The 27,905-nt window shown below is 41.6% G+C and overlaps 1 protein-coding gene across 11 annotated transcripts in view; it reads right to left on the reverse strand.

Moving 5' to 3' along the window:
* The window catches only part of DMD (dystrophin), a 1,937,833-nt gene that overhangs the window by 433,581 nt on the left and 1,476,347 nt on the right, over positions 1-27,905 (reverse strand). For all 11 annotated transcript variants that reach the window (XM_073357918.2, XM_073357898.2, XM_073357881.2 and 8 more), the window contains one exon: positions 7,832-8,043. In XM_073357918.2, coding sequence (XP_073214019.2) covers positions 7,832-8,043 — 212 coding nt within the window. The remainder of the gene's footprint in view (positions 1-7,831; positions 8,044-27,905) is intronic.

The following is a 27,905-nucleotide window of genomic DNA, read 5'->3' on the forward strand; positions in this document are numbered from 1 at the left end:
ACATTTGTAAAGCATTCTTTGTATTTCATCTGTGTCATCGCTTGAATTTGCTAGCTTTATTAAAAGGCTTAAAGAGTTAGGGATGCGCATTAATCATGCTGCTTATGTATATTTTTAATTGTATTTAATTAGAAGACACTACTTGCTATGTTATTAGTGGGAAAATCTAGGTAATTAAGGGTCCTTAAATAAAAACAAGTAAGGAAATGAGACTGGGCCTTTCTTTCTATTACCCAGTGGAATAAAATAAACTGTGCACAGATACAGCAATATGTATGTACAGCACCATCCAATTTGGAGCATGTCACTTTCTGCATTAAATATTTATGTAACCCACGTCCGGAAAAGCAGACCCACTGCCCACCCCTTCTCTGGATGTTATCAGCTATTTAGCTGGTCTAGAGAGGTATAACCATTCATCATTGGTCCTCTATTTCAGTGTTTGTGCAGCTGCGGGCATCATCCCTATAATATTCCACTGCACTTAGAATTGTACGTTGTGAACTCTGGTATAGTCCATAAAACAACACTAAGAGTATATTTCTTTCACCATATGTAATTGGTCCATATCTGGAATATTAGGTGGCAGCAAAACAGTTAAGGGTGACATTATAAAGCAAGTGTCAAGGTAACTGTTGCACACAGTATATGACTAAAGGCAAGACTGTCCCTTGCCTGAGGCACTGTGCAGAGAGTAAGGGAGGATAAGGCTACTTTGCAGGTGAGTCCCTGGTAGGAAAGCAGCCTCAGTGGAACTGCTACTACATTTCCTGCACTGGTGAATTAGAAGTGGGCAGGCAGGGGGATAGCCATGGCACTAGCTGCCCTCTCACACATTGGCCCTCTCACTTAAGATTAGGGTGACCATATTTCCCAAAGGTAAAACGGGACATTGTGCAGGGCTGGCCTGAACCCTCCCCCACACGGGCTGGCCCGAGCCACTTGCCTGAGCCCTCCCCACCCCCAGGCTGGGGTCGCTGGAACCCTGCCCCCCCCAATCCCTGAAAGAGGCTGTTGCTGGAACCCTGCTGCCCCTCCCCCACGAGAGCCCTGCCTCCCCCCCTCCCCGCTAGGGGCTGACATCACCACTCACCCACATCGCACATTCCTCTGCACCGTACTCCACTTGTTCGACAAAAGTGGGCATTTGTCCCATTTGCTCCTGCCAACTGATCAAGTTGGCAAGAGCAAAAGGGACACATGCCCACTTTTGCCAAAAAAGTCAGGATGGCTGGGACAGGGCTTAAAAAAAGGGATTGTCCCAACCGAAACAGGATGTATGGTCACCCTACCTAAGATAGTATTGAAGGGCAAGTAAACTTCTTCTGGAATAGAGGAGGAGCAGATTACCTCTCCCTTGAGCCAAACAGGGAGCAAACTGAGTCTCTTTTTTAAACTTTTGAAAATCCCATTCAAAAAGTAAAACTAATGCTTTATATAGGATTTCTAGCTAGTATTCTAACCAAATGTGTTTAGACCATTTGTTATACAAAGAGGAAGAATAAAGAGGGTATTTGTTCTCTTTTACTGTTAATTTAAAAATACAACAATGAATGCCGGCAATACCAGTAACAGGTATCAAAGTGTCAGGTCTTATCAACAGAATAGATTACAAGATCAGAAAGGACTACCATTATCATTTAGTCTACCCCCTTGTATAACTGACCACCAGACTTCGCTGAATTAACTCCTATTTGAACGAGAAAAACTATTTAGAAATTAATAAAACAAAAACATTCAACCATGACTTCAGACCTTCCAGTGGTGGAGAATCCACCACAACCCTCAGTAAATTATTACAATTGTTACCCTCACTGGTAAAACTTTGTGCCTTATTTCTAGTCTGAGTATGTCTAGCTTCATCTTCCAGGCACTAGATTATTATACTTTTGTCTTCTAGACTGAAGAGCCCTTCGTTATTTTAATTAACATGTAGATACTTCTGTTTTATGATCAGATTACCTCTTACCTTTTTCTTTGTTAAGATAAACAGATAGAGCTTGTTGAGTCTATCATTATAAGGCTTATTTTCCAATCTTTTAATCGTTCTTGGGGCTCTTCTCTGAACTCTTTGCAATTAATCAACATCCTTCTCAAACTGTGGACCCCTGACCTGGACACAATATTACCGTGTGGCAAGGTACCTCCTTTGTCTTGCCAGACTTAGCACTTCCCCCTCTGGTGATGCGGGGCCTGGAGTAAATCAGCCCCACTCTGGGCAGTTGCCTGCCTTCCCCCCTTCTGTGCTCCTTTGGCTGTGTTTTCAGGGTAGGCCCGAGGGTTGGCCTAAGGGGTATCGTTCACCAAACAAAAAGGAGACACCTTTTCCTGCCTCCTCGCTGGGGCAGGGTGTCATCCTGTTGCTTGCCCAGGGTGTCAGTCCTTCCCCTAGCAGGCACTCAGGTTTTGCTGTTCCCCTACGGGAAAGAGCACAGCCTTTCAGCCTGGAAAAGCTTGTTTCCCTGCTGCCACTCGCCTGGCAGCAGCTTCTCTCTCTCTCCCCCTTTGGTCTTCCCAGAGGAGGGGTTTTTAAAGGCCTCAGGCAGACTTTAATTGGATTCAGGTGTCCCTAATTGACCTGAGGTAACCTCTTCTCAGCTTGTAGGAAAAAGGGCTTTAACATTCTAGGGCTAATATATCAGCCTTCCAAGACCCTCTTGCAGGAGGGTGTTCCCCACCCACCCTATGCCCCGGGCCCTCTGGATTTTTTCATTGGGCCCCTGTCCCATGAGCCTCCCCAGCCACCCCACCCATATACCTCGAGCCAGCTGCAAGACCTGCAGCCAGTTCGCTTTTGAGCCGCACCACAGGCACATCTATACACGCTCGTGCTCCTATACTCTCCATTTCCTCACCCTCATGTCCTGCCCTGACACTAAATGGCGGGACTTTATGTCATTTGTTCCGGGTGAGGAACCCCGGTGGGCCAGTCTATACTCTACCTTGGCCCCATGATCTGCCAGGGATATGGGTTGGCAGCTCCTTCATAGAGCCATGAGCATGGGCATGTACCTGGCGTGGTTCACCTCTGTTCCCAATACCTGTCCCTTCTGCGGTGTGAGGGAGACCCTGGCACATCCCATCTTGAGTGCGCCAGGCTGCAGCCCCTATTCCTGCTCCACCAAGATCTCCTTTTATGTTTTTGGCTGCACTTCTCCCCCCACCTTTTTTTCATGCACACCCTGTCGGTGCCCCCACAAAGTCATGGGACCTCCTCGTCAACTTCCTCTTAGAAATGGCCAAAGTGGACATCTATAACACCAGGGAGAGGATGTTGACTGACGGGGTTCTTTGCGACTGCAGGGCCTACTTCTGTTCCTCTCTCTGCTCATGTATCTGGGCAGAGTGCCTCTGGGCAGTGTCCACTGGGCTCCCTTGACACCTCTGAGGAGCAGTGAGTGCTGGCCGGGATTCTCTACTCGGTGTCCCCTTCAGGTTCCCTACTTTTGACCCTTTGACCCACACCCATCCTTATTCTTTTTCAGTTGCCCCCCATAATTATTTGAGTTCCAGGCTCAGTGGATCCGCCCCATAGGCTGTGGCCGCCCAACTCCTGGAACCCAATATGAGGACCCTCTTGCAGCCATCCAGCCTGACTTTGTCACACCAGCTATAGTTGCACCAATGCAATACACTAGTAATATAACCTTCTGACTCCTATTCAATATCCCCATTTATACATGTAAGAATTACAATAGCCCTTTGACCACAGCATTGCACTGGGAGCTCAAACTCAGCTAATTACCAACCATGACTCCAAAGTCTCTTTCAGAGTCACTGTTTCCCAGGACAGAGTCCCCAATCCTGTAAGTATGGCCTGCATGTCTTTACATTTGTTCCTCACTAAAAATGCATATTTTCTTGCATCCAGCTTGCCAAACAATTCATAGATTTGTAAATTCTGAGGCCAGAAGGGAGCATTATGATCAAAGTAAGGCACATTGGAAAACATAATCCAAACTATACATATAAAATGATGGGATCAAACTTAGTTACCACCACTCAAGGAAGATATTGGAGTAATTGTGGATAGTTCTCTGAAAACATCCACTCAGTGTGCAGCAGCAGCCAAAAAAAGGTAACAATGTTGGGAATCATTAAGAAAGGGATAAATAAAAAGACAGAAAATATAATTCTCTCTATATAACTCCATGGTACGCCCACAGCTTGAATACTGTGTGCACCAAAAAAGAGATACTGGAATTGGAAAAGGTACAGAAAAAGGCAAGAAAAATTATTAGAGGTATGGAAAAGCTTCCATATGAGGGGAGGTTAATAAGACTGGGACTTTTGAGCTTGGAAAAGAGGTGACTAAAGGGGAATATGATTGAGGTCTAAAATCATGACTGATATGGATAAAGTAAATAAGGAAGTGTTATTTACTCCTTCTCATAACACAAGAACTAGGGGACACCAAATGAAATCAATAGGCAGCAGGTTTAAAACAAACAAAAGGAAGTATTTCTTCATACAATGCATAGTCAATCTGTGGAACTCTTTGCCAGAGGATGTTGTGAAGGCCAAGACACTAACAGGGTTCAAAAAAGAACTCGATGAATTCATGGAGGATAGCTCCATCAATGGCTATTAGCAAGGATGGGCAGGGATGGTGTCCCTAGTCTCTGTTTGCCAGAAGCTGGGAATGAGCAACAAGGGATGGATCGCTTGATGATTACCTGTTCTGTTCATTCCCTCTGGAGCACCTGGCATTGGCCACTGTCAGAAGACAGAATACTGGGCTAGATAGACCTTTGGTCTGACCCAGTATGGCTGTTCTTATGTTCTTATCTAATCTGACCGCCTGTGTCACAGAAGCCATAGAACTTCCCTACAACAATTGGTAAAGCTTATCTTTTAGGAAAACGTCCAATCTTGATTTAAAAATGGCCAGTGATAGAAAATCCACCACTATTCTTGATGAGGCACGCTTCAGTGTATCAGTGACCTGTTCTCTTAATTATTTATCACTCCCCCCAATCTTTATGTCATCTTCAAATTATTTTATATTGTCTTCAAGGACACAGGTTGAACATGGGCGTTAGCTGAACAAGATTCCTCAAACTTCCTTATCAACTCTGATTGAAAGGACCACTTTCTAGAGGGAAAACAAAACTAGTCTCCATATTTATTCAATTAAAAATTTGGTCTGTCCACCAAGATTGCTACTGCTTTCATTAGATAAACACTATTAGTTCAACCTGCTAGGCTAACAAAGCTTACATTCATCATAGAACAATTAACAAATAGGATAATTTTTTGAATTCTAGTGAAAAAGCAGACTCCCATTGCCAATCTACCATGTTTTGGACTCTCCCATACCTAAACCCAGTTCCTGGGATATTACTCTTGAATGGAAAGCCATAGACATTGTGAAGGGACATTCGATTTGAGTAAGTCGCAAAACAGTTAACTATGAACTAACTTAAGATTCTTAAGTAAGACTAATTTTTAATTAGGAACTATATTTAAAAAACTCTTGCAACTGGAAATTTTAAAAGGGTATCAATCACGGGGGCAAATCCAGAACTAATTATAGGTTTGGGATACACGTTAGCATAGTAAAAGCAGTATTACTGCATGCCTGTGTACTTACCCATGCGATGTCCCCAATGCAGTTCACTTTTATCCTTGGTAGGAACAATCTCCACAAAGAGGTTGGATCCAAAGCTCACTGAAATCAAAGGGAATCTTTCCATTGACTTCGGTGGACTTTGGATCATGCCCAAGAAATGGGACAGCTGAGCCAGGCGGGAACTCTAGCTGTAAAGCCTCAGGCAATTATATCAGCATGTGGGGAGCGCAAAGTAAAGCAAGGGCCAACCGCAGGTTTGATAATCTGACAGGTTTTCATAAAGCAACTATAACACATTTCAGAACACTTGTAGATCTGGGCTCAAGATGCAAAATTTAGTTCCAGGTCTGGACATTGAAAGCTCCAAATTTCAGGGTTATTCAAGATCCAGGTTTTGATTCACAGCTAGCACTAGTGGAATTTTTCTCTTTTTTGTTCTATTGAAGGAATGGATGAGATTATTAGATGTTCTCTCATACACTCATGTATACAGAGCTGGTGGGGAATTTTTTGACAAAACAAATTTTTCATCAGAATATGCAGATTCATCAACTAAACTTTTAGTTGTAATGCATCAATTTTGATGAAAAACTTTCATCTTGAAAGTTTCTCAAGTCCAGGATGGAATTTCTGGCCAAAATGAGAGGGAGAGAGAGAGAGAAAAAACCCAGCAGCCCAGAACATCCTACTGAATATTCAAAGCAGGGCCTAGAATTTGAGTGGCTTGCATCCTGGCTGACGGCCGTCATGACTGGGCTATTCTTGGGGAGGAGGAGGTGAGGAAGATTGAAAATTTTACCCCAAAAAGAGAGAGACAAAGGTCTCGTGTTTCATCCTGATTTGGAACACAGGAACAATCTGAAATATCAAAAATGATTGCAGGGCAGGAACAGTTTTTCCATCAAGTTCTATTTATACATAAGCATATGCATAAACACCTATAGATACATATATTTTGTAATTTTCATATATATATTACAATTTTGTATTTACCAGTTTGAGTTAAAGATTTATATTCTAAGGGCAGAGTCCTGTAAAGGAAGTATTTAAATTAAATTTTGTATTAAGATATGTAAACTTCTTATAAAGGTAATTCTTGTAAGTCTAATAGCAGGAGGTGCTTGTAAGAAATGCTTGAAAGAAATGAAAAATGTGGCACTCTATTGTAAAATAGCTGTTTCCATTAGTCTTAATTGCCTGAGTACTTTGTATTTGAGGTGGAGAATGTTAAAAAAAATTACTTAAGAACTTGTTCACCCAATTTTTCCCTCCTCCCTTACACCTTTGCAGTTAGGAAACTTACTTTGAGGATTATTTGTAAGCCACACACTGGTCAGAAGCCGGCATTCTATCTCCAGAAAGAGACCATGACAAATGTATCTCCTCTCTGCTGAATGACAGTAGTGTACATAATCTCTAATTCTTTCTAATACATTAGTGAGTGATTGCCTTTATTTATAATAATCCATCCATGTCAGGCGATGACCCTTAAGGCAGAATCTCAGATGAGAAAAATTAACCAGTTACTAGCCCTAAAACAAACAAGAAAATGAAGGATTTCTGGTGTTTTTGTACTTCCGCAGTGCAAATTAAAAGCCAGTGTTTATAGGATGTATAGGATGGGAGAGACTGATTAAAAACAATGGATGTTAATGTTAGCTAGACTGACATTTCTGGAAAGGGAAATCTTCTATTCATGTGGATCGGGACAATTTAAAAGGTGTGTGTGTGTGTGGGGGGGGGACTAAGGGGGTTAAGCTTTTACCAGAAAGCTAGATATTACCAGTTTGAGCTCTCTGTACTTATTTATGGGAATATCACTAGAACCATCCATGACCTGCCCTCAAATATACAGCTAAAAGACTTAACAAACAAACAAACAAACCCACACAGTTTGCCTACTGTCCCAAAAGAACAGATACAACTAGTTAGCAGCAATTCAAAGAGTGAAAGACTGGTGAAAGAGCATTCTCCAGTATCACCCAGTCCTTGGTCTCTCTGCTAATTAGAGCCTATTGTGGTGGGGAGGTTTATGTGATGTCACTTTTAGAATTTAGAAGCCAATAGAAATTTTTTATTAGCAGTAGTGGAGGGAGTATTTGGGCTGAGGAATCACCTGGTTTGTGGCTACATTTTTTGGTCCAAGTTACCCAATCTTGCAAGTATTTTTTCATCAAATCAAGTAGAAACATTTTCATCAGACATTTCAATATTTTGATTATTAATCTTTAATACAAATTCTCTATCTTCAATAATAACCTTAAGTTCGGTGTTCTGCTTTTTCAGAGCTTCCACAGTGTAGGAAATCTCCTTCCACGACTCAAGCTTTACTTTGGCCTGTTCTAGAACCTGCTCAGCTTCTTGTTTGGCTTCCAACCATTGTGTTGAATCCTTTAACATTTCATTTAGCTGCTGCCTGCGGCTTTGAAGGTGTCCCTGTACTTCGTCCCACTGGCTCTGGATCTTTTCAACTGGTGAAAAACAAATGTAAAAAAAAAAACTTATTCAAGATGAAGGTTTTTTTAAAAAAGCAGTTACTGAAATATTTAAGTAAGATTTCTCATTGCAAACAACAATTTTCAGCTGTGACTAAATTTGGTTTATTAAAAGAGAACAAATAATGGTTGGTAGGACACAGTATAGTACATAGCATAGGTCCTGATGCATATGTAGCCAGAAATGTCAGCTTTTTGTCTCAATAATGACGTACAGAATACTCAAACAGGGTCACATTGATGAGAAAGAAACAGTTCTCATTCATACATACCAAGTCAAATTAAGCTAGCATTTTTGATGAGATGTCCTATGGGGACTTCTATAATCTTATTCTTCATTTTAATATTCATTACAAGTGGTAATCAATGGTTATGCTATACTTGCTTGACCAGGTAAGACATACACGGGTAGAGTGCATGGCTGTTCACAAAAAAACTTCTCACAACTTCATGTTAGTTATTAGAATAAGGATTAGATGTGCCCTTATTTGGGGGGAAATGTAGTGCTGAAAGGGCTAATGATAATTGGAAGCTATGATAAAGAGGTTTGGCCAAGGTCAGACTGGCCCACAAAGGCACAAGGAAATATCCTGGTGATGTGACACGGAGACCTAACCCTAAAACATGCAAAGCTTTGGGGGGAAAAATGTTCTGTGCTTTGTTAATAAGAAACCTGTATTGCTTAAAACTAGCACAGAGCCAGGCCTCTTAGTATTTTTCCCAAAGGCTGCCCTCCATTATATTTAAAAGTCAGAGGCCACCTTCTCTTGATGGGTTGAGAATTTCCTGAATGGTCTGAAGACAAAGGCATAATCAGATGGAGGAAGTTGCCAGAAGAGCACCCATGATAGGGTTGATTCTACAATGTCATTGCCTCTCTGGGCTGGAGCAGAGCAACGCCCCATCACAAACATGTAGAGTAAAAATCCTCCCAGCAGTGTCTCTCCTTTAACCTGGAAGAAAGGTTCTAGATCCTCCTGTGAATTCCCCCAGGCTTGGAGAAGGGGAAGAAAATCCTTCCAGCATCCTTGCTCCAGCCTGGAGGAGAGGACAGAAAATGAATGAATGTGGGAAAAGGAATGACTGAGTACATGAGAGGGAGGAAGTAGGGGAAGGTAACGTAAATAACTAAATAGAATCCAAAGAGACCGGGTACAACTAGAGGATGAACCAAGGACGGGCCAAGGCTGGGAGGAGGGGGGAAAGGAGCAGAAACACAAATTACATTCGTTGTGCAAGGCAAGATCTGGAGCATATTAAACTGTACAACTTGAAATGAGGAGTATTTAAAGGGTACACCACATTTGGGTTGCTACCTACAGCTACTAACTGTTCCAATGAGGTTCGAGGATGAATGCATTTGAAATATAACTGATGTCCCTCTCATAAATACAAATCAGACCCATAAAAAGTAAGGGCAGCGTATTGATGTCACTAGTAACTGTGGGGAGCAACAAAAATATTTTAAATTAACTATCAAGGTTTTGATTTTTGCACTATCCAAAGGTGTGTGTGTGTGGGGGGGAGAGGGTTGTTTGTGCTTTATTGCGGGGCAGGGGGGCGGATGGTTTGGAAATTTTCCATTAAAAACAACCCCACCCCCACCCCCAAAGAAACTGGGGTTTCAAATAAATGCATTTTTTTGGTGGGAAAAGTATCTGTTCTCCACAGAAAATGTTCTCTTTTTTTGTCCCAAAACCAAACAATTGAAAATCAAAATGTATTTATTTGGATATGTTGCCACAATGTCTCATAGGAAGTGTGGTTCAGTTGCTTCATGTCCCCAGTCTCCTTTGTGGGCCACGCTCCCTGGCTGGGGTGCAGCATGAGAAATGTAGTCCAGCCAGGGATCTAATCTATAGAGGAGAATGGAAACATGAGACACCCAAACTGCAACCCCTATAAGGTACCTCAACATATTTTTGGCTAAAATATTTCAGTTTTCAAATTTTTGCCAAAAAGTCAAAGTCTTTATTTTTCTTCTTCACAAAACAACAATTTTTCAAAACAGCTCTATTATTTTGTTTTATCAAGAATAAGTTATCACACCCAAAGAAAATATTCTTAGTGGCGCATGCCTTATTACATCAGAGCTTGACAGCCAGAGAGCGCTCAGGTAATGGAATCTTTTTAAATTATTATCTAAGCAAACAATCTAAAGCTATGCATTTGATACATTGGGTCACTCTGTAGTCCCAGAAAAGAAAACATTTAAATGTGGGATAAACACTTGCGGCATTTAGATCATTCATCTGGCTCTTCTGAGCTAGTCTTCAGCTCATTAAATATGGGACAAATAAAATACTAGCAGTCAAAAAGGTTTCGAAGATAGTTCATTAAAGAGGAAGTAAAGGGGACCTTTGTAATTCAGGCATCGCTGATTTATTACAGAGTAACCCAAAAGCAGTACACAAAAAACATCCATTCATCACCGAAAGTTTACACATGATAATTGATGCTTTCATTTGAATGTGGACATTTAAAAAAATATATTTTGAATGAAGAAAAGCAATTCCTTTTAGCTTAACTTATTCAAGATTTCACCTTTGGCTCTCATTTAAACCACTCTGTGTGTTAGTAAATAAACATGCCCGCTCAGAGTTTTTTCTCTCCTATCTATACATCCTTACTCTCTAGCCCAGAGAATCTCAATCAGATTCCTGAAAGGGATACAGTAGTCTAGAAAGGTTGCCTTGTGTACGCCGAAGTTTCACCTCACATAAAAACTGCTTGCTTGGAAAATCAGACATAAAAATACAAAAGTGTCACAACACACTATTATTGAAAAATTGCTTACTTTCTCATTTTGTCTGTATGAAATTTTAGTTTGTACTGACTTTGCTGGTGTTTTTTATGTAGCCTATTGTAAAACTAGGCAAATATCTAGATGAGTTGATGTACCCCCTGGAAGACCTTTGTGTATCCCCAGGGTACATATACTGCTGGTTGAGAACCACTGCTCTAGTTGAACCTTCTTTGTTAAAGAGAAGGGGAATGTTTAACTACATCTTTATTAGGTATATGCCAAACAATAAGAGTTTGGAACATCCAGGCACCTTTTCCAACTTGTGGATGGGTCAGATCATAGCTGGTACCAGGAATATGTAAGATGGATGCTTCCACCTGGTACAAACATGATTCCATCAACACCAAGAGAGGTATTCCCTCGCCTTTAGATACTTCTGAGAAGAAAGAGGAAGTAGGAGTGAAAATTTCCTGCCAGCTGCCCAAGGCTACTGACACATCCCTCAGGCTTTGTGGGCTGGAGTTAAAATTCCTCTCAGGCTTGCAGGGACATGGTGTTATCACTGTGAAGGTGTGGTGCAAGAATGGATAGTGTGTGAGGAGGACAAGGAGTGATGGCAGTGTAAAGGGGGTCCAGAGTGAACAAATGACAGAAGTGAGGAGATCACAAACAAAAGGGGAACAGGCCCTGTCACACTCCACTGGCAATGCTCGCACATCCTACAAAAACATGTAGGGATTAGCTCTGTATCAGAGACTTTACTACCCAGGAACCACTGAGCCAGCTAGTTCAGATGAGGAGGATCAGAAAACTGCAGAATCTTTTCAAAAATGTTAGCCAACAGACCCTTCTTTAAAGGTTTCCTTCAAAGTAGATTATTTTTAAAGTATTTTGAAGGGCTTCTGTAACCATATTGGCTTTTTGTCTGAAGGCATAAGATCACTCTATAAAAGGTTTCCCCTGGTTGGAGGAGGGAATTTGTGGAAAAAAGAAAGTGCTTAATATATTTTCTACGAAAGTGCAGCTGAACAGCAGGAAGAAGACAGGGGAGGCATCCAGCAATCTGCCTTGTGCCCGGTAAGGGTCATTTCTGCCTACCTCCATCTCATAAGATCCTCCAGGTTACAACGAACATATGGGATTCAGTGGAGGGAAACATGAGTTATTTCCACATCCAGTGACCCTAATCTGGGAGCATGAAGAGTTCAACCCTGGGAATAAGGTGGAGAGATCTGTGCATAGGTGGGATAAAAGAATCAATAACCCGTGAGTCAATTGTTCCAAGGATTTATCTGAGTTTTGAAGAAATACAAGGGGAGTTTGATTATCCACCTCCAGCCCTGAATCAAACACCTTCAGTAAAGTAAAACACAACAGAGGAAGGGCTATGCTGTTTTAGGATGGATGACAAAAGGAGGTCTGAGAGCTAAATAACATTAAAATTATTAAAAATTATGAACTCAGTGTCACAAGGCTGGACTCCCTCACCCTGGATTGCTTGCTGCAAACAGTCCTCACACCACCAGTGGCAAGTTCAGTACCATGTGCTTTATTTACAAGTGTTTGTTTCCCACAGCATACAGCTTTTCACCAAGCCTTTACCTGCTACCAAGCTACAGGGCAGGCGGGGGAGATTGCACCTCTCTGAAAACCTGGGCTGCTTTACCCTTCCAGTCTTCCTCCTTCTCTCCTGTCTCTCTTTTAACCATCTTTAGCTGACAAGCTGAGTCCCCTGGTTGATCGGTTAATCATCTGGTACTTAATTACTTATTTCCTTACTTTGGCTCATGTGGATAACATAAGAACATAAGAAGGGCCATACTGGGTCAGACCAAAGGTCCATCCAGCCCAGTATCCTGTCTACCGACAGTGGCCAGGCCAGGCCCCCCAGAGGGAGTGAACCAAACAGGTAATAATCAAGTGATCTCTCTCCTGCCATCCATCTCCACCCTCTGACAAACAGAGGCTAGAGACACCATTCCTTGCCCATCCTGGCTAATAGCCATTAATGGACTTAACCTCCTTGAATTTATGCAGTTCTCTTTTAAACCCTGTTACAGTCCTAGCCTTCACAACCTCCTCAGGCAAGGAGTTCCACAGGTTGACTGTGCGCTGAGTGAAGAAGAACTTCCTTTTATTTGTTTTAAACCTGCTACCCATTAATTTCATTTGGTGGTCCCAGTTCTTATATTATGGGAACAAGTAAATAACTTATCCTTATTCACTTTCTCCACACCAGTCATGATTTTATATACCACTATCATAGCCCACCTTAGTCTCCTCTTTTCCAAGCTGAAAAGTCCGAGCCTCTTTAATCTCTCCTCAGATGGGACCCGTTCCAAAACCCTAATAATTTTAGTTCCCCTTTTCTGAACGTTTTCTAATGCCAGTATATCTTTTTTGAGATGAGGAGAGCACATCTGCACACAGTATTCAAGAAGTGGGCATACCATGGATTTATATAAGGGCAATAAGATATTCTCCATCTTATTCTCTCTCCCTTTTTTAATGATTCCAAACATCCCGTTTGCTTTTTTGACTGCCACTGCACACCATGTGGACGTCTTCAGAGAACTATCCACGATGACTCCAAGACCTTTCTCCTGATTAGTTGTAGCTACATTAGCCCCCATCATATTGTATGTATAGTTGGGGTTATTTTTTCCAATGTGCATTACTTTACATTTATCCACATTAAATTTCATTTGCCATTTTGTTGCCCAATCACTTAGTTTTGTGAGATCTTTTTGAAGTTTTTCACAGTCTGCTTTGGTCTTAACTATCTTGAGCAGTTTAATATCATCTGCAAACTTTACTCCTTTCTCCAGATCATTTATGAATAAGTTGAATAGGATTGGTCCTAGCACTGACCCTTCGGGACCGCCACTAGTTACCCCTCTCCATTCTGAAAATTTACCATTTATTCCTACCCTTTGTTCCCTATCTTTTAACCAGTTCTCAATCCATGAAAGGATCTTCCCTCTTATCCCATGACAACTTAATTTACATAAGGTGAGGGACCTTGTCAAAGGCTTTCTGGAAATCTAAGTACACTATATCCACTGGATCCCCCTTGTCCACATGTTTGTTGACCCCCTCAAAGAACTTGAATAGGTTAGTAAGACATGATCTCCTTTTACAGAAACCATGTTGACTTTTGCACAACAATTTATGTTCTTCTATGTGTCTGACAATTTTGTTTTTTACTATTGTTTCAACTAATTTGTCTGGTACTGTCATTAGACTTACTGGTCTGTAATTGCCAGGATCACCTCTAGAGCCCTTCTTAAATATTGGCGTTACATTAGCTATCTTCCAGTCATTGGCTACAGTAGCTGATTTAAAGGACAGATTACAAACCATAGTTAATAGTTGCGCAATTTCATATTTGAGTTCTTTCAGAACTCTTGGGTGAATGCCATCTGGTCCCGGTGACTTGTTACTGTTAAGTTTCTCAATTAATTCCAAAACCTCCTCTAGTGACAATTCAATCTGTGACAACTCCTCAGATTTGTCACCTACAAAAGATGGCTCAGGTTTGGGAATCTCCCTAACATCCTCAGCCGTGAAGACTGAAGCAACAAATTCATTTAGTTTCTCTGTGATGACTTTATTGTCTTTAAGTGCTCCTTTTCTATCTCGATCGTCTAGGGACCCCACTGGTTGTTTAGCAGGCTTCCTACTTCTGATGTACTTAAAAAAACATTATTACCTTTTGAGTTTTTGACTAGCTGTTCTTCAAACTCCTTTTTGGCTGTTCTTATTATATTTTTACACTTAATTTGGCAGTGTTTATGCTCCTTTCTATTTACCTCATTAGGATTTGACTTCCACTTTTTAAAAGGTTCCTTTTTATCTCTCACTGCTTCTTTTACGTGGTTGTTAAGCTACGGTGGCTCTTTTTTAGTTTTTACTGTGGGGTATACGTTTAAGTTGGGCCTCTATAATGGTGTCCTTGAAAAGTGTCCATGCAGCTTGCAGGGATTTCACTCTAGTCAGTGTACCTTTTAATTTCTGTTTAACTAACCTCCTCATTTTTGCATAGTTCCCCTTTCTGAAATTAAATACCACAGTGTTGGGCTGTTAAGGTGTCCTTCCCACCACAGGAATGTTAAATGTTATTATATTATGGTCACTATTTCCAAGCGGTCCTGTTATAGTTACCTCTTGGACCAGACCCTGAGCTCCACTCAGGACTAGATCAAGAGTTGCTGCTCCCCTTGTGAGTTCCTATACCAGCTGCTCCAAGAAGCAGTCATTTAAAGTATCGAGAAATTTTGTCTCTGCATTTCGTCCTGAGGTGACATGTACCCAATCAGTATGGGGATAATTGAAATCTCCCACTATTATTGAGTTCTTTATTTTGATGCCCCTCTAATCTCCCTTAGCATTTCATTGTCACTCTCACTGTCCTGGTCAGGTGGTCGATAATAGATCCCTACTGTTATATTCTTATTAGAGTATGGAATTACTATCCATAGAGATTCTATAGAGCATGTGGATTCATTTAAGATTTTTATTTCATTTGATTCTACATTTTCTTTCACATATAGTGCCACATCCTCCTCCCCCTCCCCGGCATGACCTGTTCTGTCCTTACGATATATTTTGTACCCAGGAATGATTGTGTCCCATTGTCCTCACTCCACCAGGTTTCTGAGATGCCTATTATATCAATATCCTCTCCTTTAACATGAGGCCCTTTAGTTCACCCATCTTATCATTTAGACTTCTAGCATTTGTGTGCAAGCACTTTAAAAACTTGTCACTGTTTATTTGTCTGCCCTTTTCTATTGTGTCAGATTCTTTATGTGAATGTTTCTTGTCTGATCTGGCCCATACTTTATTGTCTTCCATCCTCTCCTCCTGACTAAAACCTAGATAATCTCTATCAATAGACTCTCCTCTAAGAGAAGTCTCTGTCTGATCCACATGCACCTCTGCAGCAATCGGCTTTCCCCATCTCTTAGTTTAAAAACTGCTCTGCAATCTTTTTAATGTTAAGTGCCAGCAGTCTGGATCCACTTTGGTTTAGGTGGAGCCCATCCTTCCTATATAGGTTCCCCCTATCCGGAAAGTTTCCCCAGTTCCTAATAAATCTAAACTCCTCCTCTCTACACCATCGTCTCATCCATGCATTGAGACTCTGAAGCTCTGAAGTGGATATGTTTACCAAATGGAGAGTGGTAAGTCAGCCTTAGGCTACTCTCACTCTGTCACACCAGGCTACACAATACTATAAATCTAGAGTAATTGTCCTAATTGTACTCTGGATTGCAATGGTGTAACTGAGATCAGATTCTTGCCCTTCATCTTTTTACTACAGCACCTAGATATTATGGTGATTTATAAATTAGGAACACACAGAATTAATGTAATCTATGTGAGGTGCCCTGTGTAGGGTCAAAACTCATGCTGTTCTTGGGGTTTTTACACAATTAATAAATAAAACAGTAAGACAAAGCCCATTGTTAGCCTTGTTCCAAGGCTTGACTGCTCCTAAGGTTCCTAAGTGCAGGGCTGCTCATTTCAGCCAACTCCAAATTTTTTTCTCTCTCAGACCCCAAGATCTTTCTACCATGGTACATCCCCTCTGCACTTTTTTTTCCTCCCTAATGTTGAAAAGTTCCACTTCCGTTTGATACTGAGACCAGATGCTGCAGGGCAGGGTCAGCATCAGTGCCAGTTTCCATTCACCCCTTCCATACTCTGGTCCAGTGTGGTGTTTGTCCACCCCACTGCAAGAGGGCATATGAGGAGAGAGATCTGACAGAAGAATGGAGCCATATCTGGAGACTGGTGTCACTTTCTCCTTCTGTGATTTACTAAGAGAAATTTTAAATGGTTCTTCTCTCATGTGTGCCACTATCTGAGCTTTTTTGTGTACATAGAATATTTAAGAATCAGTACATCTCAACCCTTTTCCCCCATATCTGATGGCAGCACCCAACATAAGAGTAGCAGAGCAGAACTCTTTGTCCCCGGTTAAACTACTACAAATTGTGAACCATTCATCTTTTTACAATTATTATTTATGTATATTACAGTAGCACTAAAGGGCCTCAATCAGGACAGCTTTACATTGTGTTAGATCCTTTGTAAACCCAGTTAGAGATCATCCTATATGAAGGGCTTACAGTCTAATCAGGCAAACCAGACAAACTATACACAAGCAAAATATCAAAGTTCTTGCTGATTATAACTGTTATTATTTTTAACAAATATTTTCCCCCAAACAATTCCCTGCCTTAACACACCATAATTCCCAGTGTTCCAGCCAAGTAGATCCAATTTTCCTGATACAGTGGTGCCCTTTTTCATGCTGCCCATCCCACAGACTGGGAAAAAAATAAATGCCACCAGACAAAGCAAGTATAGGCATTTGTGTGATAGTATCCTAGGGATTGGACAGGGGTCCACATGGCCTCTTCTGCCTAGTCCAGAAGGGCTCCCTGCAGCTCCCGCTATGTCACTGAATAGTCTAGACCAGTGCTACTCAAAGTGGTGGTCCGCGGACCAGTGCCAGTCCGCGGGCCATTGGCTGCCGGTCTGCACGCACATTGGAAAAAAAATTGCCGGTCCCCCACATCAGATAGCTTGAGAAGCACTGCTCTAGACACTTCACTTGACTCTAGCAGTGGAGGCTTGTAATTTCAGGAGTGCTGTTACATTTGTTTTGCATCACTAGTGCCACCAGTAGTTCAACAGCTGTTCTGTCATTAAAGAGGGAAAAGTGAGATACCCTGAGCTGATTTATTGGTTTAGTAAGATACAGGAAGCACTAACCATCACGAAAATTACATTTAAAAAATCAAACACTAGATAACTATTTTAAAATCCAGTTACCATTGATTTAGTATCCAGTAAAAGAACAATCCCAGCGAGTAAAGCTGCTAACTTGAGATCAATTTTTGTTTATTAAGTTATTTGCTCTGCAATACTTCATTTCTGGATAAAACTAATATAACTCTGTCTACTGCTGAAAACAAACCACTTATGTATTGAGCTATCTGAGCTGCCCACTGCTCATCCTGTCCTTGGAAAAGTGAATTTGTGGAAAAAGCAAATGAGCACTCTAAAACAGTGTGATCTAGAAATGCAAAGCGTAGTACGATTTGAAAATTGAGCACTTAAGCAGCAGCACTGTATCAGGGGGTTAGGACCTCTTCAAAAAGAAGTACAGCCTGGGCAGTCACTAATCCAGTGCCACTCCAATGAGGTCACCCTAGTGCAGTCCTTTTATGCAACCTCCTCCAAATAACAAATAGTAACAAAACCCGACGTAAGATTCAGTAAGGCATCCTCACATAGAACAAGCTCAATGAGACAAACAATAATAGAGATGAAAGCAAGAATAAAAATAAACTGGAAAAAATGATCAGCAAAACTGTATTCACATTAAGAGAAAAGCATCTGAAATACTGGATGGATTCTGCAATTATTAAAACATTAATATAATTGACAATCTAAGATATAATCTCACCAGCAAAGGGGCTGTGCTTTTCCATGTGTTTGTACAGTGCTTAATACAACGAGCTGAGTATCTGCTGCTTTGTGCGGCCCTGGGCAAATCATTCACTTTCTGTCTCTCAGTTCCCCTTATCTATGAAAATTATTATTACCAATTATTTGAATTTCCATCACACGTGGAGGGCCCAATTAAGATCAGGGCCACATCATATATGCACATTTTAAGCAATTTGGGATAGGGGCTATCTCTGACTATTTAAACAGACAAAGGACAGCCAAGGCCCCCTCACAAATGAAAAAATATATATATATACTCTTCCCATCTTCAGTGACTTAATTTTAAGGTCGATCTGTCTATACCCAGTTCTCCCATCTGGTTTAGTATCCAACCAGTCCAGGGAGCAAAAAGACCAGCAAAAAGAACCAAACAATTTGCTATCCAATCAATTTAATAAAACAATAGGAACAAAGAACCCCCAAAAGGCAGATCCTTTGTCCTTAGACTCCCCAGACAGAGAGAGGGAGAAAGAGACTCTCTATAGCCTGGTGGCAAGGGCTGTCGCCTGGGTCTCCCACACCCTGGTAAGTGACCTAATCACCAGAATCCTGGCTATTTAAGAGTGGGCTCTCTCCCATGGGATTGCCAGCCTTGTGGCTCAGCAGGGCTAAGGCAGGCTCCCTGCCTGCCCTGGCCCTGTGCCACTCCAGGAAGTAGCCGGCACCACGTCCCTGCAGCCCCGGTGGGGCGGGGGGGGAGGGAGACGGAGGAAGGAGAGGGCTCCATGTGCTGCCCTCGCCTGCAGGCACCCCCACCCCGCCCCCACAGCACCCATTGGCCAGGAACAGGGAACTGCAGCTAATGGGAGCTTTGGGGGCGGTACCTGCAGGTGAGAGCAGTGCATGGTGGAGCCACATGCTCCACCTCACCTCCAGGAGCCACTGCTGGACATGCTGGCCACTTCCAGGAGCGGCATGGGGCCAGGGCAGGCAGGGAGCCTGCCTTAGCCCTGCTGTGCACCACTGCCATCCCGGAGCCACTTGAGGTAAGTGGCGCCAGGCTGGAGCCTGCACCCCAAATCCCTTCTGCACCCTAACCTCGTTTTCATAGGCATTGTCATCAGCACATCTAGGTCTTGCCATAAAGGTCATCTTTTCCCAATACATTCATAGATTTCAAACCCAAATGGGACTATTATGATCATCTAGTCCAGTGGTTCTAAAATTGGGGTCCATGGATCCCATGGGTCTGCAAAATATTATGAAAAAAAATTTAGAAAGTAATCTCACCTCATGTCTGCATTGCATAACGATTAAAACTGACAAATCTACTATTTCTGTTTACACAACATATTCCATGGTGCACGAACAATGCTGTAATACTTACACTGCACAATGTAAAATTTATCACTCCTTGCAACAGCAAATCAGAAGTGAAGTCTAGTTTTTTTTATGACTAAGAAGTCTTCAGCGGGTGGAAGTGGAATAAATTTTTACAGTGTGTAAGCAAATTATATTGAATATGGATACGTTTTTAAAATATCCTCATACTAGTACTGCTAGTTGTGCTGAAGTCATGGACAATGCAGAGTCAAGTAGTAAGAAACAAATAAAGAACAGAAAGTTTTATTATAATTATAATGATTTTGGTTTTATGGAATTTAGTGATGGATGACTGCAATGGATGTTGCGTCGCCAGGCCCTTGCATTAAAAAAAAAAAAGGAACCCAAATTACATTATGTACTAAATGCAGCCTTGACAGTTGTGAATTTCATAAAGTCCTGGCCTTTGAATTCATGCCTGTTTGCAAGGCTGTGTTTAGATATGGATACAAGACATGACAAATTATTGTTTCATATGGAAGTGCATTGGCTATCTCATGTCAGAATGTTGGAAAGAGTTTTTGAGCTACCAAATAGCTGCTGAGTTTTCTTTCTGTGCACAAGATCATTGCAAACTTTTCTGACCCAATATGGATTGTGAAGCTTGCACACCTAACAGACATTTTAAACTTGTTGAACGCACTGAAACTCTCCACACAAGGGGGCGATACAACCATACTTGAGGTGAGTGACACAACTGCAGCATTTCAGAAGAAAATAAGAGATTTGGAAAACTAGACAGAGCAGTGGAATCTCAGATATGGTTCCGCTACTGACAGAATTTCTGGATACTAACAGCATGACAATTGACTGTGTGAGGGATAGGACCATGGCTCACCTTTCAACTTTGGCAGAGTACTTCAGTGTTTACTTAAAAAATATAAACATGGAGGAAAATTATTGGGTTCGGAATTTGTTCTCAGCTTGTGCAATGTGATCTTGCTGTTTGAGTGGAAAAGCAGAACAGGAGCTGCTTGAACTATCCAGTTTCAGGAATAGGCACCTTGTCAGTTTTGACCAACTGTTGCTGCAGAGTACCCAGTTTTAGTTAGAGAAGCAACGAAAGTGTTGCTACCTTTCCCAACAACATATCATGTGAAGCATCATTCTCTGCCATGACAGCTATGAAGACAAAGTTCAGGTCCTGTATAGAAGTGGAGAATGATCTATGAGTTTGCTTGTCAACCATCACACCAAGGAACAGACAGACTGCAGTAAGAAGCAGTGTCACCCATCTCACGGATATCAGTAAGTACTCTTATAAACTTTTTCTTTAAGCATCACTAACAGTAATTGTTTATATGAAGTACACATATATCTTTGTCTATCAGTTTCTTAGTTGGGAGTCCGTGATTAATATTTGAAAATTCAACAAAAAAAGTTTGAGAACCACTGTTTTAGTTTGACCTCCTGAAGAACATAACTATAGAATATTAGGATTCTGGTCACTTATATATCATATAGCCAAAAGGAATTACAGATGCAATGACATTCCTTAACTAAAAATGAAATGTGGTTTATTTGGATCTTTGAGCATTTCAATGTTTATCCCTTGCAACAATGCTCACAATGAAAGGACACAGTCCACTTGAAATCTAGTCAATTTTGAAAAATTACTTATGAGTAGTTTCAGGCTTTGCTGCTGTAGTTTCCGATATTTTAAATGTTTCTTTCTGCTATGCTGCAATGTGAAAGACACCAAGCGCGAAAAGTGAATAATCAAAGGCCCAATCCTGGAAGGTGCGGCATGTTCTCAACCTCCAATTGACATTAAAAGGATCTCAGGTTTCTCAACAGCTCCTAGAAGTGCTCAGCATTTTAAAGGATGGGCACTGACCAAATATAACAGGAAAAAAAGAAAGTGATCACTCAAGCATACAAAGTAAATAAACTGAAAAAAGGAGAAAATATTTAGATTTTCTAATCTCTGCAACTGTAAGGATTTTAGACATTACTTGTAAATAAAGGAGAATAAAATCACACACTTCTGTTTGAATTTTTTTAAGTTTCTGTGCCCCTTTAATTGAAAATAGATTACAGGATTAATAGATATGATAATTCTGCTATCAATTTATTCACAAGGTCTTGAGAAGTGGGATGCGATGGGGACCCAGATTGCTATTCAGTAGTTATTAGAAAATAGGTAGTATTTTGTTAGTTTATGTTAACTTGTCAACAAGTGCAACACTGGAATATGTTGCAAACATAAAAGAAGTGTAGATTTTTGTGGATAAAAGGTTTCTAATGTGGAGACTACACAAAAATATCACATTGTCATTATTTGCCCAAGGAACACACTAACTCAGCTTCGGAGTTGTCAACATTAATCCTTTTTATAAGATTTGTTGTCCTCAAAATTTCCTCTTTCTCTTCTCATTTTTTGTTTTCAAGTCCTTTTCAAGGGCATTAAGTATATTTTCATTCTAAAACATAAACACTTTCTCAGTTTTATCTTAGCAACTAGACAACTATATACATGTTTAATAGAATCTATGGTTGTTGTGACTTCCATTCCAAGTATTTCATTATTTTTCCCCAATGAGACATTTTTCTTTAAGTTTTTGGGCTAGTCGATTGTCACTTATTTCTACTTTGTGAGTGTTAATTCACTTTTGGATTTTTCAATAAGATTTGTGGTATAAAACTTTGCTTACATTCACATTTTTGCATTATAAAGCGTTAATTTTTCTCACAACCTATCATATCACTGAACTGAATCAAAGAAACTGTTACTTTCCTTATAATAATTGTGGTTCCTCAAGACATGTTATCCATATTTATTCCACTGCTGGTGCCATTGCACCCATCAACTCAAGTTCAGATTCTTTTGGCTGACAGTGTCTGTTGGGGTCATACCACTGCCTGAGTGTCCCTGTGACTCCAACCAAGGGCATACAGGGTAGGGCGACCCGAACTGTCTCTCAGTCCCTTTTCCAGTGCAGAATCCTGTTGTTAGAAGACTCCACAGTAGTGGAGGAGGGTGGTCATGGAATATACGGAATAAACATCTTGAAGAACCACAGCTACTGCAAAGTAAGTAACCGTTTCTTCTTTGAGTGCTTGTCCATATATATTCCACTATTGCGGACTCATAAACAGTGACCTAGATCAGTGGTTCTCAACCAGGGGTCCAAGCCTGCATAACGGGCCACAAGCAGGTTTCAGGGGGGGCACCAAGCAGGGCCAGCATTAGACTCACTGGGGCCCAGGGCAGAAAGCCGAAGCCCTGCCTCCTGGGATTGAAGACCGGGCCCTGAACCTGTTACCTGAGGCTGAAGCCGAAGCCTGAGCAATGTAGCTTTGCAGGGCTCCTGTGGCATGAGGCCCCAGGCAATTGCCCTGTTGCTCTTATATGTAGAAAACCCGCTATTGTAACACCAGCCCTGGCTCTTATATGTAGAAAACCCGCTATTGTAACACAGGTGAGCCATGGAGTTTTTATAGCATGCTGGGGGGGCGGGGGGTCAGAAAGAAAAAGGTGGAGAACCCCTGACCTAGATCTCTGGAGGTGGGTGCTGGGATCTACCTCAACAATGACTGCAAGACAGCCCTACTAAAATGGGTATAATCGGTCCTTGATGTCAAGTATCAGAGGGGTAGCCATGTTAGTCTAGATCTGCAAAAGCAGCAAAAAGTCCTATGGTACCTTATAGACTAACAGATGTATTGGAGCATAAGCTTTCGTGGGTGAATACCCACTTCGTCGGATGCATGTACTTGATGTGTCTACTTTGGAATGATGCTTGATAAAGATATCTCTTTCCCCCTGCAACCTGCTAGGGCTACAACCTACCCCACAGCTTGCACCTGCAGGGATTACATGTCACCAGTCCTGAGGCAGCACAGGGAGCTGTGCTGTCATATGAGTGAGGGAACGGGTCTATGACAGTGAAGCTGCAGAGTGCTCCATGTGCTACCGCAGGACCTATGAGACCCAATCCCTGCATGCTCAATGTGCAGGAAAAGCTGCAGTCTGAGCGAGGCAGAGCAGAGATCCCCCCAGCAACAAATGTGAATAGGAGGATGAGCGCCTGGCTATGGGGGGAGCCACTCCACTGCTGAATGGCTCCATCCCCAGGCAGGAGCTGTTCAGCATCTGGATGGCCTTCTACCGTCTCTTGGCTAGGAGACTCTGTGCCATCCTGGTGGATGAAGAGTGGGTCTCAGTCATTCATGCCTTCACCATGTCTCAGCTGGGCATGAAGCCTGCAGCACTTAGGAAACTCCAACTAGTACAGACTGCTGCAGTGTGTGTTCTTAGCAACACAGGCTACTGCAAACATATCAAACCTGCCCTCTCCTCGCTACAATGGCTTCTCATGGAATTTTGAATCACATTCAAAGCCTCAGTCCTTGTCTTCAAAGCACTCCATTGCCTGGGTCCAGGATATCTAAAAGTTCCCCTAAAGCACTGGGACAAAAAGACCGTGGTCAACAACGAACATTTCTCTGGCGCAATGGAACTCTCAAATAATCAGAGTAAAGCTCATCTGGGTGGAAGACAGAACTTTCTCTGGGGGCAGTCTGAGACTGTAGAATGGACTCCACCAAGAACTAATGACCAACACAAACCTCACCACTTCATATTCAAAGTGCAAGGCACATTTATTTTATCTTGCCTTCTCTAAAAATATACAGCAAAAGATTGGCAGTGGGGCAGATTGTGCTGGCTTGATGTTTGGCAGGAAAGGGGATCTAGCTCTAGACTGGGGTGGAGATACTGTTCTTCTAGCCTGATGAAGTCTCCATTGCACCTAATAAGCCCAAGGGTTTGGATAGGCATATGAAGCAGATGGCCATGGAGTAGTATCCTTCATTAGAAGTATCATGGCTGGGGTAATAAAACTGAGCTCTCGGCTGCCTCTCTTCCTCTCTGGTGTATACTGGCCTGAGTGTCTAGTCTCCAGAGAACAAACTGGTGACACTTCCCTACTAACATCAGAAACTGTGAATGAGGCATACTCCTCATGGAGAGGTACAGCAGTTCCAGCTGGAGTATAAGAGTACCTTCAGACTGTGATGCTGTATAAAAAGGGAGCTGACCATTTATATCACTGTTGCTACCATGGTTATGCAATTGCAATAGATCTTGTGCACAGTATGCCTTGTAAGATATCATTTGAAACATTGTAATCTGTTGAATAATGTTAGTCTGTTTATATGTGAGTGTTATCATTGCACATGAAGTTATGCTTCTTTGCTACGTGTTTGTATCCCAAACATGTTGGGTTCCGGTGTAACACCCACAAGAAGGAATTACATCCAGACCAGCCAGCCATGGTTGATGGGCCATTGAGGAGAATCAACACTTCCAACGGGCCCCTCCCAAGGACACCTCAGAGAGCATATGGACAATGGAGGCCCAGTGACTCAGCAGTGTACAAAGATCATGTGATCCATCTTGAGACAGTAACTTTCCGCACATAGGCTGGGGGGTATAAATTGGAAAGTGTGACATCATCCCTTTGCATCTCTCCTGCTCCACATCTCTGGATGATGATTGTTAACAAAGAAGAGCTTTGAACAATGGACTGAGGCCCCAATATTTGGGTTGAACCAGGAAGACTTATTACAAACTGTCAGATTTAACATCACTGCTATTATCCTCATCTACAAACTCTGAAATCAACTGTAATGTATGTGATTCATTTTAACATCTTCATAACTCTTCCTTTTCATGTTAATAAATCTTTAGTTCTTAGTTAGTAAAGGATCGGCTACCAGTGTGGGTTTTGGGTAACATCTGAAGTATATTTTGACCTGGGGTATGTGCCTGGTTCTTTGGAACTGGAAGAACCTAATATATGCTATTTCTGGTTTTAATAATCATTTATCATAGAAGTCTGGTTCATCTGTGTGGTACATGAGGTCCTAAAGGAGACTGTCTGTGGCTTCATAATAACTAGTATAGTATTTTGGAAGCACACATTTGTTGCTGGCTTGGTGAAATCTTATGAGAGAATATACCACCAGTTTGGGGTACATGCCCTGTTTCCTGGCAGGCTGATCCAAAATTGGCACTTTTAGCTGTGTCCCATACCAGCGTGAGACAGATTGTCTCTCATCAGTATCACTGATATGCTTGGCACCAGTACAGGGGTGGCAGGAGGTACTAGAAAAGGTATCTTTATTCTCACTAACAGCGGTGAGTCTGATATCAAAGAGACCATGGGGTCCCTTGATGCCTTATATGATTTCCATATTGAGCAAGCCAGCTCCGAAGCAAGGTGACTGGATGGTATTGGTATTGGACTAGTCAGTACCAGGGATATTGGTGGTACTAAAGGCCTGAGTACTGAGAGGTCAGTACTGGGTGATTTTTCAGATACCAAGTAAGTTGTTTCTGGTGCCAGACGGACCCTTTCTGGACCTTGACCTACACTTTTCTGAGATAATTGGAGGCGACTTCTGGCTTCTTGAGAAAGGATGTGATGAAAGAGACAGATCTCATCCACGTATGGGCTCAGTGTTCCCTGAAGTTTTACCAGTTAAGGAGGATGAATCTTTGGGAAGGGTTGCCTCAGATCTGGAAGCAGAGGAGCCAGCAGGAGCACTCTTTGCAAGATGTGCTCAGGAATTTCTGCCCCAACCACTTCAGGGTCTGAAGAGAGATACATTTACCTCTCAGGAAGGAATACTTTCAGACAAGATTCCCTAGCTCTTTGGGATCTCTTTGTAAAAAGATTTACAAATAGCACATCTGTTATGTGCCCCTTTCCCTGGCACACAATAAGCATCTGGTATGGCCATCATTGAGAAGCATTACCACCTTGCATGAAGGGAAATTTTTAAGGCCTGAAGATGTGTGTTCAGTCATAATAACCAATGCTGGTTTCAGGTCAGACTAACGCAAAAAGTCAAAAGGGTTTCTTCTTCTAAAGAAAAAAATTAACCTCTACAATTAACACTAGCTGACCAACTGCTAAGTATCTATTTACAATATAATGGGCTGATCACACAATGACTAAACAGCTCTGGACACTGCAAGTTCTGACTGAAAGCAGTGGGTGGTAAGAAGGAAATGAGAATAGATTGGGGTTACTCTATGCTTAGTTTATGCCATCGGCTGGAAGAACACCACTCAGGGTATGTCTACACTGCAATTAAACACCTGTGCTGGCCCATGTCAGCTGACTTGGACTAGTAGCTGTTTAACTGAGGAGTAGACATTCAGGTTAGAGCTGCAGCCTTAGCTCTGGGACCGTCCCCCATCATGGGGCTGCAGGTCCCGGGCTCCAGCCCAAGCCTGAATGTCTAAATTGTAACAACCAGCCCTATAGCCTGAGCCCAAGTCACCTGACATGGGCCAGCAGTGGATGTTTACTTGGGAGTGTAATCATACACTTAGGGTGCAGATGCAGACCCCATGGATGCTGCTGATTAAAAGAATTAAAATCTGAAAGAATCCCAACACTGGAATATATAAGGACAAGCATGCAAAGAAGAACTGATTCCCGCCCCCTCCCCCCCCCTTTTTTTGTAGAGTTCCCATGCATCTAGATGATGTCAGATCACATCCTTAAAACTCAAAAACTCATCTCTAGGATTGTCCTATTAGAATAATCAGAGGTCTCCATTACTAGAACTGTTCCAGTGATGCATTTGATTTAATAATCTTCTACAATGGTTGCTTTATTGAGCCATCTCACTCCTCTCTTGAGATGTTGTTTAATCTATTTTCTTAAGTCTCACCTTCATCATATACCTGTGAAGCTTCACATTGTTTTTTATCATAATATACTTAAGCATGCTGGAGCTCTACATGATTACGGCTAATCTAATCAGCCTTGGTCAATAAACATTTAAGTGATCCATGTATTTCAGTTTTGATTTTATAAAAAAAGTTTGTGAAGAGTTTAATAAGAAACAAATTGTTATTTTTTGTCCACTTTTAAGAACGCAGTTATTAACTAGAGGTGATCAGGTATGTAATTATTTATCTTTGTCCAAAAGCTTTGCTAATATTTTTTCTTTAATTTTCAATACTTAAGCAAACTCTCTGAGACGAAAGAATTTCTAATTAGGAATTTAGTTTCTGTTCATGGACCAAGGCACTTTTAATAATCACCCCAACAAAAAAACATGTTTAAAGGACATCTGTTTTCAGCAGACATGCAACTTATCAGTGCATTTATTTAGAAATGGGATATGAAATTAATGAAATGGTACTCTATTTTCTCTGAACATAAACAAAAATGTTATTAGCATTATTAAAAGAAAGCAGCTCTTCTGAGGCCCTTAA

Source organism: Lepidochelys kempii, chromosome 1, assembly GCF_965140285.1.
Source record: "Lepidochelys kempii isolate rLepKem1 chromosome 1, rLepKem1.hap1, whole genome shotgun sequence".
Lineage (NCBI taxonomy): Eukaryota > Metazoa > Chordata > Testudines > Cheloniidae > Lepidochelys > Lepidochelys kempii.